This window comes from Lactuca saligna, chromosome 6 (genome assembly GCF_052625555.1).
Source record: "Lactuca saligna cultivar CGN05327 chromosome 6, ASM5262555v1, whole genome shotgun sequence".
NCBI lineage: Eukaryota > Viridiplantae > Streptophyta > Magnoliopsida > Asterales > Asteraceae > Lactuca > Lactuca saligna.
The window spans coordinates 177,104,148-177,120,778 of record NC_136422.1 but is presented as its reverse complement, the minus strand read 5'-3'; the positions used below and the strand labels follow the sequence as shown (position 1 = coordinate 177,120,778).

Below are 16,631 nucleotides of genomic sequence, written 5' to 3'. Positions count from 1 at the left end.
GGTGATGATTGTTTTTCTGGTTAGCTTCAATAAATTTGGTAATTTTAGTGATTAACTTTATAGTTTATTAATATTTGGTTATAGACAATGTAATATTAAAAAATATTTATATGAAATTTACACTAATGGTTTTGAAATTATATAAAATAGACTTGAATTGTTCATAATATCCTTCATAACAGTATTAAAATAATACACATATTGTTGAAAAAAATTAAAACAAATCGATGTTGAATAATATAACTTAAAGTAAAGTGGAAAGTGGTTTTAAGAGGAGTTTCCAGTGCTACGCCATGCAACATACACGTAACCGTTTTTAAGTCAGAAATCTTTTAAAAAAACAAACAGTTGTGAAATACCAATTGTTGCGTTTGTGTTGTACATAGTAGCCAGAAGTGGGTTTCTTAAACAACAAACAACCCCTTGGTAATAGTTCTTGTAGTTTGATAATTAACATGGACTATCCATGCATTATTTTCTCGTACCGACTATCCATGTGTTATTTTTTTTTTGTTTGGACTATCCATACGTTACTTTTTCATTCAAACTATAATGTATTATTTTTGGTTCAGACTAACCATATACTTTTTATCTATGATTATAAAACATCGGCCTACTACAGACCATTTCAATTATTATTGTTTTTGTCTTTTGTCTTTTATATTAAAATTTTTGAGTTATTATCTTCGTCTTTAACAATTTTGTTGTTGACTGAATGCGTTCGACCACGAGTTATTAATGTCATCATGTGTTCAAACATGATGTTCATTAGTTTATGTAATTTTGTTAATAACAATGACTTTAACGTTAAGGACCATTTATATAAATTATCTTTAACTTTAGGGACCATTTATGTAAATTATTTTTTGTCTTTAAATTGAAGAGATGTATTTAGTAATAGTGAATTGTAGAGATGTCCTTAGTAATAGTGAAGTAGTAATAGTGAATTGTCTCTTCATATATCAACATCAATGAATTGACTCTTCAAATATCTATGTCCTTATAACAATTACATTGAATCATATGACAAGTTTTCAAACTGAGCATGTATGTATTTTTATTCATTAGGTGTTCAACACTCGTGAAATTTTAATGGATTGGGTTCAAAATGTGGCTATGGTGGAGATCCACAACACCCTCATGATGAATCCCATAAGAACTACTGGCAGTTGCTCTGTTTTGGGTGGGTTTTTTTTTTTTCAACTATGAAGTGGACTAGTGATAGTGATGAGGTTCCAAAGAGTAGGATTAACCAGAGAGGGAAATGGATGATAGGAAAGAGATATGAAATTGGATGATTTAGAGGGATATGATGAAGGATTTGCAGGAGTACATTAGAGCCAGAGGACATAACGCAATGTTTGCAAATCGACAGAATCTGTTCCATTCTTAAAGTGATGGTTGTGGGATTGCTCTCACTGGAAATTCCCATGTTTTTTTATCTGTTTAACAATCAAACTCATTCAATGTTATTAATGTTTTATAACAAGTAATTATTTGAAATGTATGATTTAGCCACCTATCTTTTTATACCTAAATTCATTTCCTCTTAACTTTTAAGTTCTATTCTTGCGAAAAGATACATGCTGACCTGTTTAATCATTACAATTTTAGCAATCTCATGATTCTCATCCAAATACAAAAAATCAATTTTCACTGCTATAATTTGACAAACTTTCATATGCATAATAATGTCCCAATAACAACAAAATTGAACCTACAATTAGGTTGAACAAATTCACTTCCATGCACCAAAAGAAACAGATTGAAGAGATATTCGACCAATAAACAAATCCTTCAAATGCTGCTTACACAACCCAATTCGCCTCCCGTTTATACTCGGATGAATACAAGTCGAAAATCCCGTTTTCCAAACAGGAAACTTTTGTCTTTGCATTACATGGATTGTATAAACACATGGTGCATCCACCCTACACCCCAACACAAAACAACCACAAGGTCTAGATTCACTCACAATTCTTGCTAAAGACACTAAACACAAACCACTAAAAGGAATCCCATACATCAATCCCTCATCACATTCCAATCTCTCGTTTTCAATCTCTTCGGTTGACGGGATTCCACTCAAATCGGAATCGAATTTCTTCTCAATTTCAGTCTCATGTAATCTATACTTTGTAGCCAATGTACGAATGCAAGATTTCCTAATTTGTATACTAATAATATGTTTCACTTCATTGAAATTGTCACATAAACGATACCATTTAACCCAACGTGACACTAAACCGGAAAACCAATCGATTATATGATCGTGGTCTAGTAAAATAAGCATACGGCACGCGCGTGGGATTCCTTCGGAATTGGTGATTCCGTACCTTTGGAGACACATTCTTATAGCCTTTATCGGGGCAAGAACTTCGGTAATGGAAACCGATTCCGATTCCGATTCCGGGAGAAGGGTAAGAACGGATGAGGTCTCGGAAGAAACGTAGTTTTTAACGTGATTTTGGAAAGTGTAAAACGAGTCTTTTAGGTCTTGGGGAAGGGCATTTTCGGTAATTAACTTTGATAAGATGGATTCTTCGGTGTCGGTGTATTTCGAATCCATGTCTTGCATACGGATCTTTAGTAAGACTTTATACCAGTGATCGGTTTCCATTCCGGGTTTACGAAAGCGTGACACCTGGCTCAAAACTGAATTACAGTCAGCAAGATGTTTGATTTCTGACTCTTTGACTTTCTTGAATCCATGACCTAAGCATTTTTTCCCCATTCTAATCATACATTCATCCCATGCTTCTTGTTTTTGTAATGCAAATAACTCCACTTTTTCCTTTAACTTATGAACTGCTCTAACTGCAGGATTCTCTCTCATGCTCTTTTTTACAATATTGCCACTGAATTTAACCCCTCGAGGATCATTACATGGAAAAATATCCGACTTATTGTCGACTTCTAAGTGTAGAAATTCCCGAATGAAGTTTTCAATCTCTGACTTTAAAGTCAAACTTAATTCTTTCGAACCCTTTACAACAATGAGAATTTCATCCATTAATCTACAACAATGTATCCTAACTCCTGATGTATTATTTCCTTCGTTTTGTTGACTCATTTGTCTTCTAAACCAGCCACGTAGCGTTGACTTTGACTTTGACTTTGACCCGTCGTGTTGACTATCAAGAGCTTCATATTTCATTGACAAGTTAAGAATTTCATAGTCAAAGAGGTCAAGATAAACATTCATTAAAACTGGAGATAACAAACCCTCTTGTGGAAGACCATGGCCTTTTGCAAAGCCTCCAAATTCCATATTCAAGACTCCAACATCAAACATGGTGTGAATCAAAGAATACAGTTTGGGATCTTGGATCTTGGTTTCCATTGTTGATATGAGTTTAGAAAGGGTAGAATCGTCAACTTTTTTGTTGACTATCACCGTGAACCACCAATTGGAATTGGAGACTTGTTTACGGATGTACTTCAGAGCTGATGAGTGTCCTCTTCCACTTCGACACCCGTGTGAAATTTTGGAATAATGAGGCTTGTAAACAACTTCTAAAGCTATTCTAATGGCTTCTTGAATGATGGTTAATTTGAGATTTGGAAGCACGAGTTTTTCTTTGTTTGCTCCTTTTGTTGAAATGGAATAGACATTGGAATTGATATCAAAACTTCCAGAAGATAATTCTTGTGCTAGAGAGTCAAAGTTGATATCATCAGATTCTGATAGTAAACTGATGTTTGAGTTGACCCTAATAATGTCATAAGCATCTTGAAGGGTATATGGATTAGCAATTACTTTCTCAATTAGATTATGAAATTTTCCATCTTTGAATTGATCTTTTACGGATTTCTTTATGCGGGATTCTAGAAACTTTTTCAGCTCTAAACGGGTTCTTGGTTTCCTTTCATTAACCAAAGAAGACTCTTCAACCAAACAGGCTAAGTTGCTTGCTAATGACATTGTGTCAATGCTACTATTATTTCCATTGTTACTGGATTTTAGAGATGAATCGACTGAATGACTGATATATCTTTTTTCTGAAAGGACACACAAGAATCCAAGTTATGGATGCCTGTAGTGGATTATTATTGAGTGAAGAGCTAGAAAAGGAAAAGAGAGATTACCTGTTAATAGATTGGCAGAAATGAGATGAAAACATAGATGAACATTTGTGGTCCTGTTTATAAGTTTTCTCCTGCAAATCATTGGTAGACATACAGACCACATGTTGCATATACATGTATGTCTACCAGCAGCAGCTACATCCTGGATTGAAGAGGGAGAAATTAGGGATAAAATTAATGCATCAAGCTTTTACTCAATGAAAACTCCATTCACTTTCAAAGTCTCTTGTCTTAGCCATCTTCAACTACTAAAGGCATGGATGTTAAGGATCAGCCTGTTGAAGATGAGGTGCAACAAGTGAAAAGATGCATATTAAGAAAGTACTATATAAATCCATCTCAGGCATTTGATCAAACAGCCTGCGTGCAAGGTCAACCATCCCAACTCAGATAAAAAACCATCATACATACAAGCCTTAAGAACACATATTCAAACATCTAATTCAAGATACAGATATCATATATGAACAACAAACAAGTCGCAAATCAGTAGCAGATATCATATATGAACAACAAACAAGTCGCAAATCAGTAGCAGCAAACAAGTAGCTGTGGCTATCGAAGGCAGAAAAAAAAAGGAAGAAATCGACCAAAATCAATTGATAATAACACCGGCATCAATTGATAACCTTGAAATCGGTATCAAACTATCAATTGATATGAAGATTGGCGATTTCTAAAGAAAGCAAGACAAAATGGAAGAAAGAAAGCAGAAAATAAAAGGAAGAAAATTGAACCTGGGTGGAATGTGAAGGAGTAGCTATGGCTATCGAAGGTCTCCGGCCGGTGGCTTCACAGGGCACGAGCAGGGGAGGGAGTCGACGTGACGAGAGAGAAGCAATGCTGTGGAGTAGTAAGCAGAAGTGGAAAAAATAAAAGCGGCATGGGTGTGATGTAATATATTCTTCAATTTAAAATTATAACTTTTAATATGAGTTTATCTTTTATTAAAGAAAAAGCAATTTACACAATATGTCCCAACTTTTTATTTATGTTTTCTTTTTAAATAATAATTTTGAAAATTTTATAGATTAATCATTGATATTTTTGAAAATTTCACATATTAACTTTTTCATTTTTAAGAATATGTTTCTTATACTATAATGTACAATTTACTTTTAGAAATTTCTTATTTTATAACATATATAATATAAATATTTAAGTGGATGATCAATCTCTGAAACAATAGTTGTCAAAATTGCATTCTGATCCGATTGTAGGATCGTAGAATCAGAATGTCATCCGATCCAATCTTATCTTTTTTTTTTCCTTTAAATGAAAAAAAAAATACAATTTTATATTGTTTACCATTTATCAGTTTAGCGTTCATCATATTGTGTTGTGAGTTGTGATTAATGTTTTGAAGTGTTTATACATTTTGAACGTAAAATTAAATATTTGATATATTTTTCATGTTTTGAAATTATAAGTTAAAATTATGTTTTATTTTGTGGGATCTTAAGATTTGCAAATCCAAAAACAATCCTACTTAGATCCCGATCTCGACAACATTGGCCGAAACTATTTATGCAAAATAAAATAGTATCTTTCTATAAATTTAAATATGGATCTAAAGTTATTTTTATTTTATTTCTAATTAAAATAGTAACTTACCTTTAAAAAAAGCAATGATTTTTTCAATAAAAATATGAAAATATAATAGTATCATTGATATTTTCCCGGACAAATATAAATGATATAAATGTTTTTGTGTGAAAAGTTCTTTTGAAGAAACTAAAATTATCTTACGCTCTAATTAATATATATATATATATATATATATATATATATATATATATATATATATATATATATATATATATATATATATATATATATATATATATATATATATATATATATATATATATATATATATACGTGTGTGTTTGTATGAATTTATTAGATTTTAATAAATTCATTATTCAAATTAAAAAACTGAAAGAGCTTACAAAAATAACTATTTTATTACTTAAAATAGTTTTTTTTTTTTTTTTTTTTTTTTTTTTTTTTTTTTTTGTGTCGAACATCTTATGTTTGTAATAATTTTATAAAATTAGAATAAGATATAATAAAATTACTAACATAATCCGGTACCCTCAATATAAAACAGTCAATTGAAGTCAATAAATTAAATCAAGGGAGATTCTAAATGCACGAAACATTTTCCATTGGCACGAATAAATTGATTGATTACATTCAATTTAGTCAAATCCTACATAAATTTTCAAAAATCAGTTTATACTTAAATATATTTTCATTTATAGCCCTTCTATTTGTATAATAAATTTTATTAATATATTTCAGAATTTTATTTAATGTTTGGTGTTTTATTCTAGTAGTATAATATTATTTTCAAAAATCCTATTAATATATTTAACATCGGTTTTAGGTACTTTTCAAATTTTGGTTTTAAGTATAAAAGTATGGCTATTTCAATCTTTATGTGGGGCGTACCTGAGCGTAGTTCATTAAAAGGTAATGCGGGTTCTTTTGCATACGCTGGAGATACGTATGAGTAAACTGGGCATACTCATGAAAATTCAAAACCCTGATTTTTAGGGTTTGGATCTTATTTAAAGTGCATTATGACCGTAACCCCTCCCTTACCTTTAAAAATCGACAGTAAAATATACAATAATCCTAACCTTGTTAAACCTATGGGTAATTCTAAATGCACGATAAAAGTTCTAAATACACGAAACTGGAGTAACGTCAATCATTATATCAATCATTATAATTGAAAAGTAGTTATAATTTAATATTTCAGTTCTTTCCCTCCTACTTCTACAAAACTTTCAAAATTTGCTCTCTACGTTTTCAATATTCATACATCTTTTGTATTGTTATATTAGAATAAAAAAATATATAATAATATATTAAATTACGATTGTTAAAAAAGATGACATCAAGGATATTAACATCATACAACTATTTTTTTTATTCATTTTTTATGGAATTACAGGCATTTAATAATCAATGAAAGTTACTAATTTAGGTTTATTTTTTATTTATTTTACTATTTAATGGTTTTAGTCTTGAACATCTCTCTCTAAAACTACAATGTAAACCGAATGTATAAAATTGTAATATTACATTTTATCGATAAAATGATTATTTTATCGACACACATATTCATATATTTTATCGACACATATATTAATACATTTTATCGGCACATATATTAATACACTTTTAATATATTAAATTAATTTTCCCTCGTCAAAATCATTTATTCAAATTCGATGATGATATGATTTTTTCATTTATATTAAATACCCTTATATTTATATTGATTTTCAAAACAAACCTTATGCTTTCTAAAACTTTAGTTTATATATAAACTATTTTCTAAATTAAAAAAAAAAAAAAAAACAATTTTTTATTTATAGAGATCTTAATAATTATAAATAACAAAACATAAACTTGATTTTATTAATTATCAAATATTATAACTATAGAATTGTTACAGTTACTGTGTGTTGCAAATGGAGATTTGTAGAAATTCAGGCGAGCAACATAAACAGTTTTCCATCCAGCAAACCGTGATGATATGTTATGATAATGATATAACCTGAAGTATTTGCCACGATAATTGATTGGCACACATTTTGACACGATAATTAAAATGATATATGTCAGTTGCCATTTTTAATTTATTAAATTGAACAGATGTTGCTAGAACGAGTTAAAAATAGATGTTGCTAGAACGAGTTAATAGCAGTTCTTTTATCATTTTTTAGGTTTTTCTAATACACATAAATTATGATTAATTTACTTAATTTTACTTAAATAAATGTTGTTACCAATGGGTTAGGAAAGTTATAAATTGGTCGGTCGTTAATAATATGAATTTTGAAAATAATAAAATATATTATTAACATTTTGATAAAAATAAATTTACTGAAAATGATTAGGATACATAGTAATACTAAAAATAAAATACAGTACCTTAACGTTTTAATTGATATTATTTTGAAATTTTTGTATAAGACTAATTGTATATTTTTTTCAGATCTATAAATATTATTAAGAAAATAAACCAATACTAGCCTATATAATAATAAAAGTAAACATTGCAACCTAATAATTATTAAGATTTAAGATTATGTTTTCATATATATTTGAAATAGATAATAAATGGGTGTGTTTTGTAATTTATATATAAGTGAAAGGGATTAAATTTGAAAAGACATAAAAACAATTGAAATCATGTGAAGTGACAAAAGTAACGGGACTGTTATGCAGTAATCAAATCAATATTCTAACAATGACTTATACACGGATTTAATCGGCGAATAGGAGGACCCTTAAATCAAATAACCTGTAGATTGCCCTATGTATTTCTATTGAAAGAAAGTTTATTGTTTATAGAAATGTAGGAAAGTAATTATTATATGGAGCAAGTCGACAATTGGAACCGGGTCAACCCGCTGCGATATATATATGAAGTCGGTCTACCGAGTACCAACCACACGAATCCCGTATATTAGGTTGTTGCATACCCAATGACGAAGCCTTTCCAATTTCTCCAACTCGATGCTTCATTTCTTCATCGACTTTAAGATCATCATTGATCATGGCTTCAGGTACACTTATAATCTAAGATTTTCAAATAATTGCACAGAAACCAGGATTTTCATGATACGACACATAAATATCTTTCGTTAGAAAATTGAAATTGTGGGTTACCCTGTTTAATTGAAGACGCATCCTGAAATTTGAAATTGGTGTGTTATGATTGTTATTAAGAGATATTAATCAAATTGCAGATTTTGCTAAGAATATTGTCGCTGAACTCGAATCTGCGTCGCAGTTGAGGGCTGCAGGGTTCTTCATAACACGAAGACCATGGCTTGGTAAACCTTAAACCTTAATCCCATCGTTCCATGTCATTATCATGTTATGATTGCTTATTCCTAGTCGCTTTTGCTTTTTCTCGACAATTTTCGGTTTCGTTAGCATAAAAATTGTGGACCTTACGTTTCAATTTAGGTTTTCTAATGTCAAGGCGTAAACAAAATCAGTCAATGTCAATTAAGTTTCCATATGTAGGCGGTTTTGTCTAAAAGATAATTCAAGCGAAGAAAAAAACCCTAGTTTCTCACACTTGTTTTTTCCATGTGAATGACTACAGATCTATATGGGGTTAATGTAAGACCAGTTGCTCCTTTTGGTAGCACATGTAATAAACCAGTTGTTGATTTGTCACTCATCCATAGATGCTTGCCAGATGAACTACTGTTTGAGGTATGTAAATGTTAACCATTTAGTAATATCTTGTTTGAACAACATAGTAGTATATCAATAATAAACCATGATTATCTAATCTTAAAACATTTTTCTGTAGATTTTTGCAAGAATGACTCCATATAACTTGGGAAAAGCAGCCTGTGTTTGTCGAAAATGGAGAAATACCGTTCGTAACCCTGTGTTTTGGCGCAATGCATGCTTAAAAGCCTGGCAGGTATTTTTGTTATTCTACATTTTTTAATTTTCATTTGAGATAATACTCTAAAAAAATATTTGTATGTGTATCAAATTCTTTCAAGATCTCTGGTGTTGTGGAAAACTATAAGCTTATGCAATGCAATTATGATTCCTCATGGAGAAAGATGTGGCTTTCAAGGCCTAGAGTTCGCATGGATGGTAAGTTGTGAATGTTTGTTGGTTGATATAACATTATATTTGCATACTAATAAATAAGATTGTAAACTTATTTATTTTTATTTTTGATTTTTGATTTTTGATGCAGGTATATATGTGAGTAGGAACACGTATATTCGTGCTGGAGTTGCAGAGTGGAAAGTCACAAATCCAGTTCATGTGGTATGTATATGTTTGCTATTTAAATTAATGAAATACAATTAGCATGGAAAGGAAATATATTATAAAATGTTATTTTTTATATAATTTTGTAGGTATGCTATTATCGGTACCTCAGATTTTATCCTTCCGGAAGGTTTTTGTACAAGGTTAGCCAAATTTCTGTTTTCTTGTATGACATTATTATAATAAAAATATTATTTTTTTAACATGTTGTTCTGTTATGAAATGCTTAGAATTCTTCTGAGAAGATTAAGGATGTTGTGAAATTCATGAAATTGCGTGCTACTAAAGCTGAGATTTGTCATAGTGGGCGCTACACAATGTCTGAAGATAAGGTTTTACTTCACAATAAATATATGTTTTTTTCATCATTTGTTGTTGCATATAAATGTAAATATAAATATAAATATAAATGGAATGTGTGTGTGTGTGTTTTGCAGGTGGAAGGGGCTCTTTTGTATCCAGGAATGCGTCCCACGATTTGGAGGATCCGATTGAGGTAGGGTAGCCGAAGGGTATAATTGGAATGATATGTGAAAGATGGGTTTAAATTTGAAGGTGTTTTTTTTTTTTTTTTTGGAAAGGTTAAGAGGTACGATAGCAGGGGCAAACAATCGGATGGATCTTCTATCAATTGTGACAAGTGGGGTCCACGAGAATGAGGTTCCAAGGGGACCCGATGGAGACATTCTTGCAGTGGTTGAAGGCTGGGAAGATGATGAAACACACAATGCAGATGTTCCTGCCATTTCTCATACAAGAGGCCTAACACCTTTTGTCTTTGTTCCATTTGAAGAGGTATATATATAATATATTTTAATATATCACCTCAAATTTGTTTTTTCTTTTTTTATATATTGTTATTTTTATTTTTATAGGCGGAAACATCGGTTTTAAATCTGCCTGTGGAACGCATGGATTATTATGTACCTGGTTGAATGGTATTGGAATTGGGAAATGAAGACAAAAACGACCGATATTTGTAAATAAAATTGTTTATCTGTTGTTATATTTGTTGAAAGTTTGTATGTTATAAATGTTGTATTATAATAATAATGTTAGTTGTCAGTTGAAGGGTTTTGTTAGTATTTTATAGACAAAAAAAAAAAAAAAAAAAAAAAAAAACGCATGTATTTTAAGTGGTGCCCCTCTTATTTGGTTGTGACTTTGTGCGAGATGATTTGTTTTTAAGTTGTGCCCCTCTTTAATAATTCTTTATTCACAAACATCTTTTATAATTACTTTGAAGTAAAAAGAATTAGTATTTGTGAGTTGAGGCCTGAGGGTGAAAAAGCAGCCGTTGGTGAAGTCGCACGAGAGAGAAGATGATGGAGAGGCAAATTCTATAGTCTGCAAATCTTTGTAGTAGAAAAGGTAGGTATAGATGAGCTAAAGTGCTAAACGTCTGCAGTAATAACAAAAAATTATTTTTTAAAGTCTACTGAGGATGTTTGGGATATTATTTTGAAATTAAAAATACTTTTACTCAAAATGACTTGTGAAAGGAGATTTTTGAAAAAGTGTTTAAATTAGCTTTTTAATGGCAAAAGTTAAAAGGTGTGGTTAATTTGTTGATTTTTGTTTGTTTTTTTTTATTTTAATAAGTCATGAATTATTCTAAAAAATCATAAATTGTAACTTTTTCAATACTTATTAACAATAACGATCCATTCGCACCTGTTCACACAAATCAAGGAAGCTCAATTTGAAGACTTGAAACCAGAAAACGTGACAGGTGAGGCATTGAGAGGGATGGATAAAAACCTTGAAGTCAAGGAAGACGGAGCTCGCTACCTCATGAACCGGATCTGGACACCGAAGTTCGGTGGGTTTCGAGACGTCATGAACAAAGCACACAAGACACGATATTCCATCCATCCAGGTTCGGATAAAATGTATCTAGACCTCAAGAAGTTGTACTGGTGGCCGAACATGAAAGTTGAGATTGCTCCCTATGTGGGCAAGTGTCTGACTTGCGCCAAGGTCAAGGTAGAATACCAGAAGTCATCCAGACTACTACAACAGCCGGATATACCTCAGTGGAAGTGGGAACGAATAAACATGAACCTCATAACCAAGCTGCCTAAGACATCGGGTGAGCTTGACACCATATGGGTAATCGTAGACAGGTTGACCAAGTCTGCGCACTTCCTGCCAATAAAGGAAACCGACAAGATGGAGAAGTTAACCAGAACGTACATCAAGGAGATTATGAGACTGCATGGTGTACCAATATCTATTATCTCCGACCGAGATAGTAGATTCACCTCGTGATTTTGGCAGTCCCTACAGAAATCTCTGTGAACTAGGTTAGATATGAGTACGGCCTACCATCCACAAACTGACGGGCAGAGCGAGCGCACCATACAGACATTAGAAGACATGTTGAGAGCCTGTGTGATAGACTTTGGTAAGATATGGGATACCCATTTACCGCTTATCGAATTCTCCTATAATAACAACTATCACACTAGCATTAAAGTCGCTCCATTCGAAGCTCTCTACGGTCGCAAGTGCAGATCACCCCTGTGTTGGGACGAAGTGGGGGATACCCAGCTGGCTAGGGGGCAAGTCCCTAATAGCGCCCTCACTGGTCATGAAATCATAAGGGAGACCACGGAAAAGATAGTCCAAATTCGGGAAAGATTGAAGGCGTCTCATGATCGACAAAAGAGTTACACAGACAAGCGACGCAAACCCTTGGAATTCCAAGTGGGGGACCAGGTACTACTAAAAGTTTCCCCTTGGAAAGGAATGATACGATTCGGCAAGCGAGGGAAACTGAATCCAAGGTACATTGGGCCATTCGAAATCCTTGCCAGGATTGGGCTAGTGGCATACAAACTTCGATTACCTCAAGAACTCGATAAGGTACATCCCACATTTCACGTATCAAACTTAAAGAAGTGTCTGTCTGACGAGACACTCGTAATACCACTCAACAAAATCGAAGTTAACGAAAATCTCCACTTCGTGGAGGAACCAGTCGAGATCATGGATCGGGAGATCAAAAGAACAAAATAAAGTCGTATTCCCATCGTGAAGGTCCGATGGAATGCTAAACGAGGACCTGAGTTCACCTGGGAACACGAAGATCATATGAAACAAAAATACCCGCATCTTTTCCCAAACTCTTGAAGTCCCAGCCAAAACGTAAATTTCGGGACAAAATTCCCTCTAATAGGGGGATGATGTGACAATAGTCAATTTCGGGTCAAGTCAAAGTCAAACAAAGTTAACAAGTCAAACCGAACGACTCAATTAGCCTTGTATATTAGGGTTTACATTGTGTATTTACTAAACAACCCGTTATTTTAATGAGAAAACATCAATAGGAAAATTCGTATGTTTGAGTTTCCATAGCTGTGATAATGCTAAACATTGAACCAAAGCGATAAAACACTATTACACACTCATCGGGAGTGTGTAGGACACTAAAATATGGCTTAACGGGGTCTACGTACCTTGCATTGCGAAGCCAGACACTCATAAATGTCACAAACGGAACCTCCCTCAATCGTATTCACTTTATCTCTCTCTATTTCAGATCTCTCCCAAATCTCTCTCTGTATGTGAAATCTCTCCAAGAATTTGGAATCTCTCTCAAAAACCTCTTTCGAGTTTTATAATCATTTGGGGCATCCCGACACTTATCTTGGTGAAAAATCACTCAAGGAGGAGTGATACATAGGAAAATAGCCCCTTAGGGCTGAAGCCTCTCTATAGGGGCCAAGTCCTTCTTGAACTGAGGTCAAAGAGTTAGGCCGAAGTCGCCATCCGAAGCCGCAGCCAAGGAGACCGCAACCGTCGAACCAGACCAGACCAGACCGCAGTCGTCCAGCCGCAACGCCGAACCGCAGTGACTAGCCTGAAGCGCCGTAGCGAGCCTCGCCTTTAGACCACATCGAGTCTTCGCTTCATACCGCAATCCCTCCTCCTCGGATCCGCATCAGCAGCCGAGCCACTCCGGTTCCAAGGCTGCTGATGACCGCACCCTCACCCAGAACTGCATAATTTCTCATTTTTCACCCGGTTTTCAACCACAATTTCGTTTTAATCCCGTTTTTAATTATTTTAACGCGGGCTTTTTCTCCAAAAATCATATTTTAACATATAAGACCCTAAATATTCATAATTTGAACATATTTTGAAGGAAATCCTTATTTTAGACTAAAATCTATTAAGTAAGATCTTGTGGTGGAGTGTTGACTTTACCTTAGTGTGTAACATAAACAACCCCTCCCATGCCCACTCCATGACAAGCTATTGTCCTTCCACCATACCTGGTCAATCAAGAGTCTTTACCCACCATTTGACCAACCATACTCTTGGTCAAGGTTGAAATCTATCCTCTCTCCTATCACACTCTCTCATTTTCTCATTCTTCCACCAAAGATTAAACACTTTTTCTCTCTCAATCCTCTCACTAAAATTTGAGATTCAAGGGCCTTCTTCCAAGCTTTTCTCCCACTTTTGGTAAGTATATTCATCCTCCATATATTTATTTCACTTCCTTTTACTCAAAATCATAGATTGCTTACACAAATTCCATCACATTAGTGTTAGATCTTCGAACCTTCAAGACATCTTCTTAGTGTTCTTGAGTGGAACACTACCTTTCTCCATCATCCATCTACTTAAATCACTCAAGGTGAGTTCATACCCCTACATTTTCGTATTTTCTTAAGTTTTAAGGGGGGAATACAAGTTAAATCACCAAGAACACAAGTAAATGCTTCTAACAGCTTTCATCAGAAAAGTTGGACTCCATTCACGGACTGTTTTGGTCAACTAAAGTTTTAAAAATTGTACAAGTTGCAAGTAGTTCAAGTTTTTATCTTTAAAATGGCTACTTGCACATTTCCATACGATTTTTCTACAATTTATAGTGATTTTTACAAAACTGCCTATCATTTCAAGAACCAATCTAGACCAGTCTATGTTTATGGACGTTTTCACCTAGCTTGAAGGTCACTAAAAATCATGGAAAACTTTATGAACAAACTAGACTCATTTTCCAAACTCTCAGAATTTACAGATTCTGATTTGGATCTGTTATGAATTTTCTATAAATTTTCTAAAAACAGTAATAAAAACTATTAATAACAGAAAAATGCTAACAATTTCATTTCACCTTAACATGTTGAGCAAGGTGTATATCTTTATGTGAATGTATGTTATTGCAAATAAATGACATTTTGTCTTGGTATATAGATATCCATCAGTTAATAAATGAATTTTGATATATATATATATATATGTGTGTGTGTGTGTGTGTGTGTGTATTTATATATATATATATATATATATATATATATATATATATATATATATATATATATATATATATATGGAATATAAAGGATAACAAAATTGTTATAATCAAAGTACATCCATTTCACACAAACACTTGAATAAACTATGTTGAATATAGTTTACGTACATTACCATTACTACCCTTGTTTTGATAAACTATAATAGGTATAGTTATGATACATTGCATAACACACTCATACAAAGAGGGTACATTTATACAAAAAGGGATTTTCATTACATTACACGTAAATTCGTTAATAACTTTGTGAAACATTCGCTTCACCTTTACTAATAAGTCCTGTATTGTAACCAGAGTTTCCTGGAGGGAGAGCGTGATAGTTGTATATAGATTTATATTGGGTTTGACAAACCCACACCTTAACTGCATGCAACAGTTAGACCGGTAGGTCTAGGGCGACAAATGTCATAACATTTCCGACGCCTGAAGAACGTCGCTTCGGGCCAACTAGGTCATAGCATGGTTATAATAACTCACAGAAAGTATTAACAAATATAAGAATTTACGGGAATTTCATTGAATTCAAACGCGTTTATGTCTATTTAAACTTACATTATTTTCTATAAGTAAGGAAGGTTACTTATACATTTCGGTCTTTGGATATAAGACTACATTATACATTTTAAGGAAAATATCAGATTCTTCTGGAACAAACATGACATTTACAAGAGAAAGACTTTTATCAAGTTTAAAAACAAAAGCTTATGAACTCACCAACCTTTGTGTTGACACTTTTTCAAACAACTTGTATTCTCAGGAAATCACTAAACAGGTAACCAAGTGCATTTTGAGGATGGGACGTTAAGGCGTCAACATTTCATATGTTGTCAACATATTGTAATTGATTTTGAAACATGTACTTCATATAATGATGTAACTCTTTCAATTATATATATGTTGGTTGTGTTTGCTTAAATTACTATTGCAATTGTGGTTATGATACTATACATGAAGTCCTCCACCCCCGGACGTTTCCGCCATCCTTGGTTTGGGGGTGTGACAGACTTTGACTTTGACCTTGACCGTGGTTGACTTTTGAGGCTTTAAAGGGTTGGGTTGTATCTAAGGAGTTGTTCAAAATCAGGGAAGTGACAAAGATGATACTCGAAGCTTGGATCTATTCAGCTATAGTTCACATTTGAGGTAAGTCTCCTCATCATACCAATGTGTCAAAGGCGCTAAGGCCGACCCATGTTATTTAGTTGGGATGTTATTGCATACGTGTTATTAGTGTGTTAGTATTATATGAAGACCATGTGGGGGTTCCCATGGCAGTGGAATAATACCATGCGGGGGTTCCCATGGCATTCGGTGTAAGACCTTGGAGGGTTTCCATGGCAACCTAGTATGTTCGCATGTTTAGCTTATATGATATTTC

The 16,631-nt window shown here is 33.0% G+C and overlaps 2 protein-coding genes across 2 annotated transcripts; one reads left to right on the top strand and one right to left on the bottom strand.

Moving 5' to 3' along the window:
• Positions 1-1,592: 1,592 nt before the first annotated feature.
• Positions 1,593-4,947, bottom strand: LOC145003327 (Intron maturase, type II family protein). The gene is made up of 3 exons (XM_078962460.1): positions 4,827-4,947; positions 4,090-4,231; positions 1,593-4,002 (listed from the first exon to the last, which is right to left on the bottom strand). The coding sequence occupies exons 2-3, from the start codon at positions 4,190-4,192 to the stop codon at positions 1,739-1,741; spliced, it is 2,367 nt and encodes a 788-aa protein (XP_078818586.1). The 5' UTR covers positions 4,193-4,231; positions 4,827-4,947; the 3' UTR covers positions 1,593-1,738.
• Positions 4,948-8,559: 3,612 nt separating this feature from the next.
• FBP7 (F-box protein 7) lies at positions 8,560-10,992 on the top strand. The gene is made up of 11 exons (XM_078961531.1): positions 8,560-8,678; positions 8,862-8,948; positions 9,227-9,339; positions 9,440-9,556; positions 9,642-9,738; positions 9,845-9,918; positions 10,011-10,064; positions 10,152-10,253; positions 10,359-10,417; positions 10,503-10,716; positions 10,797-10,992. The coding sequence occupies exons 1-11, from the start codon at positions 8,669-8,671 to the stop codon at positions 10,854-10,856; spliced, it is 987 nt and encodes a 328-aa protein (XP_078817657.1). The 5' UTR covers positions 8,560-8,668; the 3' UTR covers positions 10,857-10,992.
• The last annotated feature ends 5,639 nt before the right edge of the window (positions 10,993-16,631 follow it).

What these genes read in the sequence shown, in the direction of transcription:
- FBP7 (XM_078961531.1), top strand. An exon ending in CAGATGAACTACTGTTTGAG is followed by an intron (nt 9,340 to 9,439) that starts GTATGTAAATGT and finishes ATTTTTCTGTAG; the next exon opens with ATTTTTGCAAGAATGACTCC. An exon ending in CCGGAAGGTTTTTGTACAAG is followed by an intron (nt 10,065 to 10,151) that starts GTTAGCCAAATT and finishes TGAAATGCTTAG; the next exon opens with AATTCTTCTGAGAAGATTAA.
- LOC145003327 (XM_078962460.1), bottom strand. Translation starts at nt 4,192, where the DNA reads ATGTGGTCTGTATGTCTACCAATGATTTGCAGGAGAAAACTTATAAAC. An exon ending in TTCTGCCAATCTATTAACAG is followed by an intron (nt 4,003 to 4,089) that starts GTAATCTCTCTT and finishes GTGTCCTTTCAG; the next exon opens with AAAAAAGATATATCAGTCAT.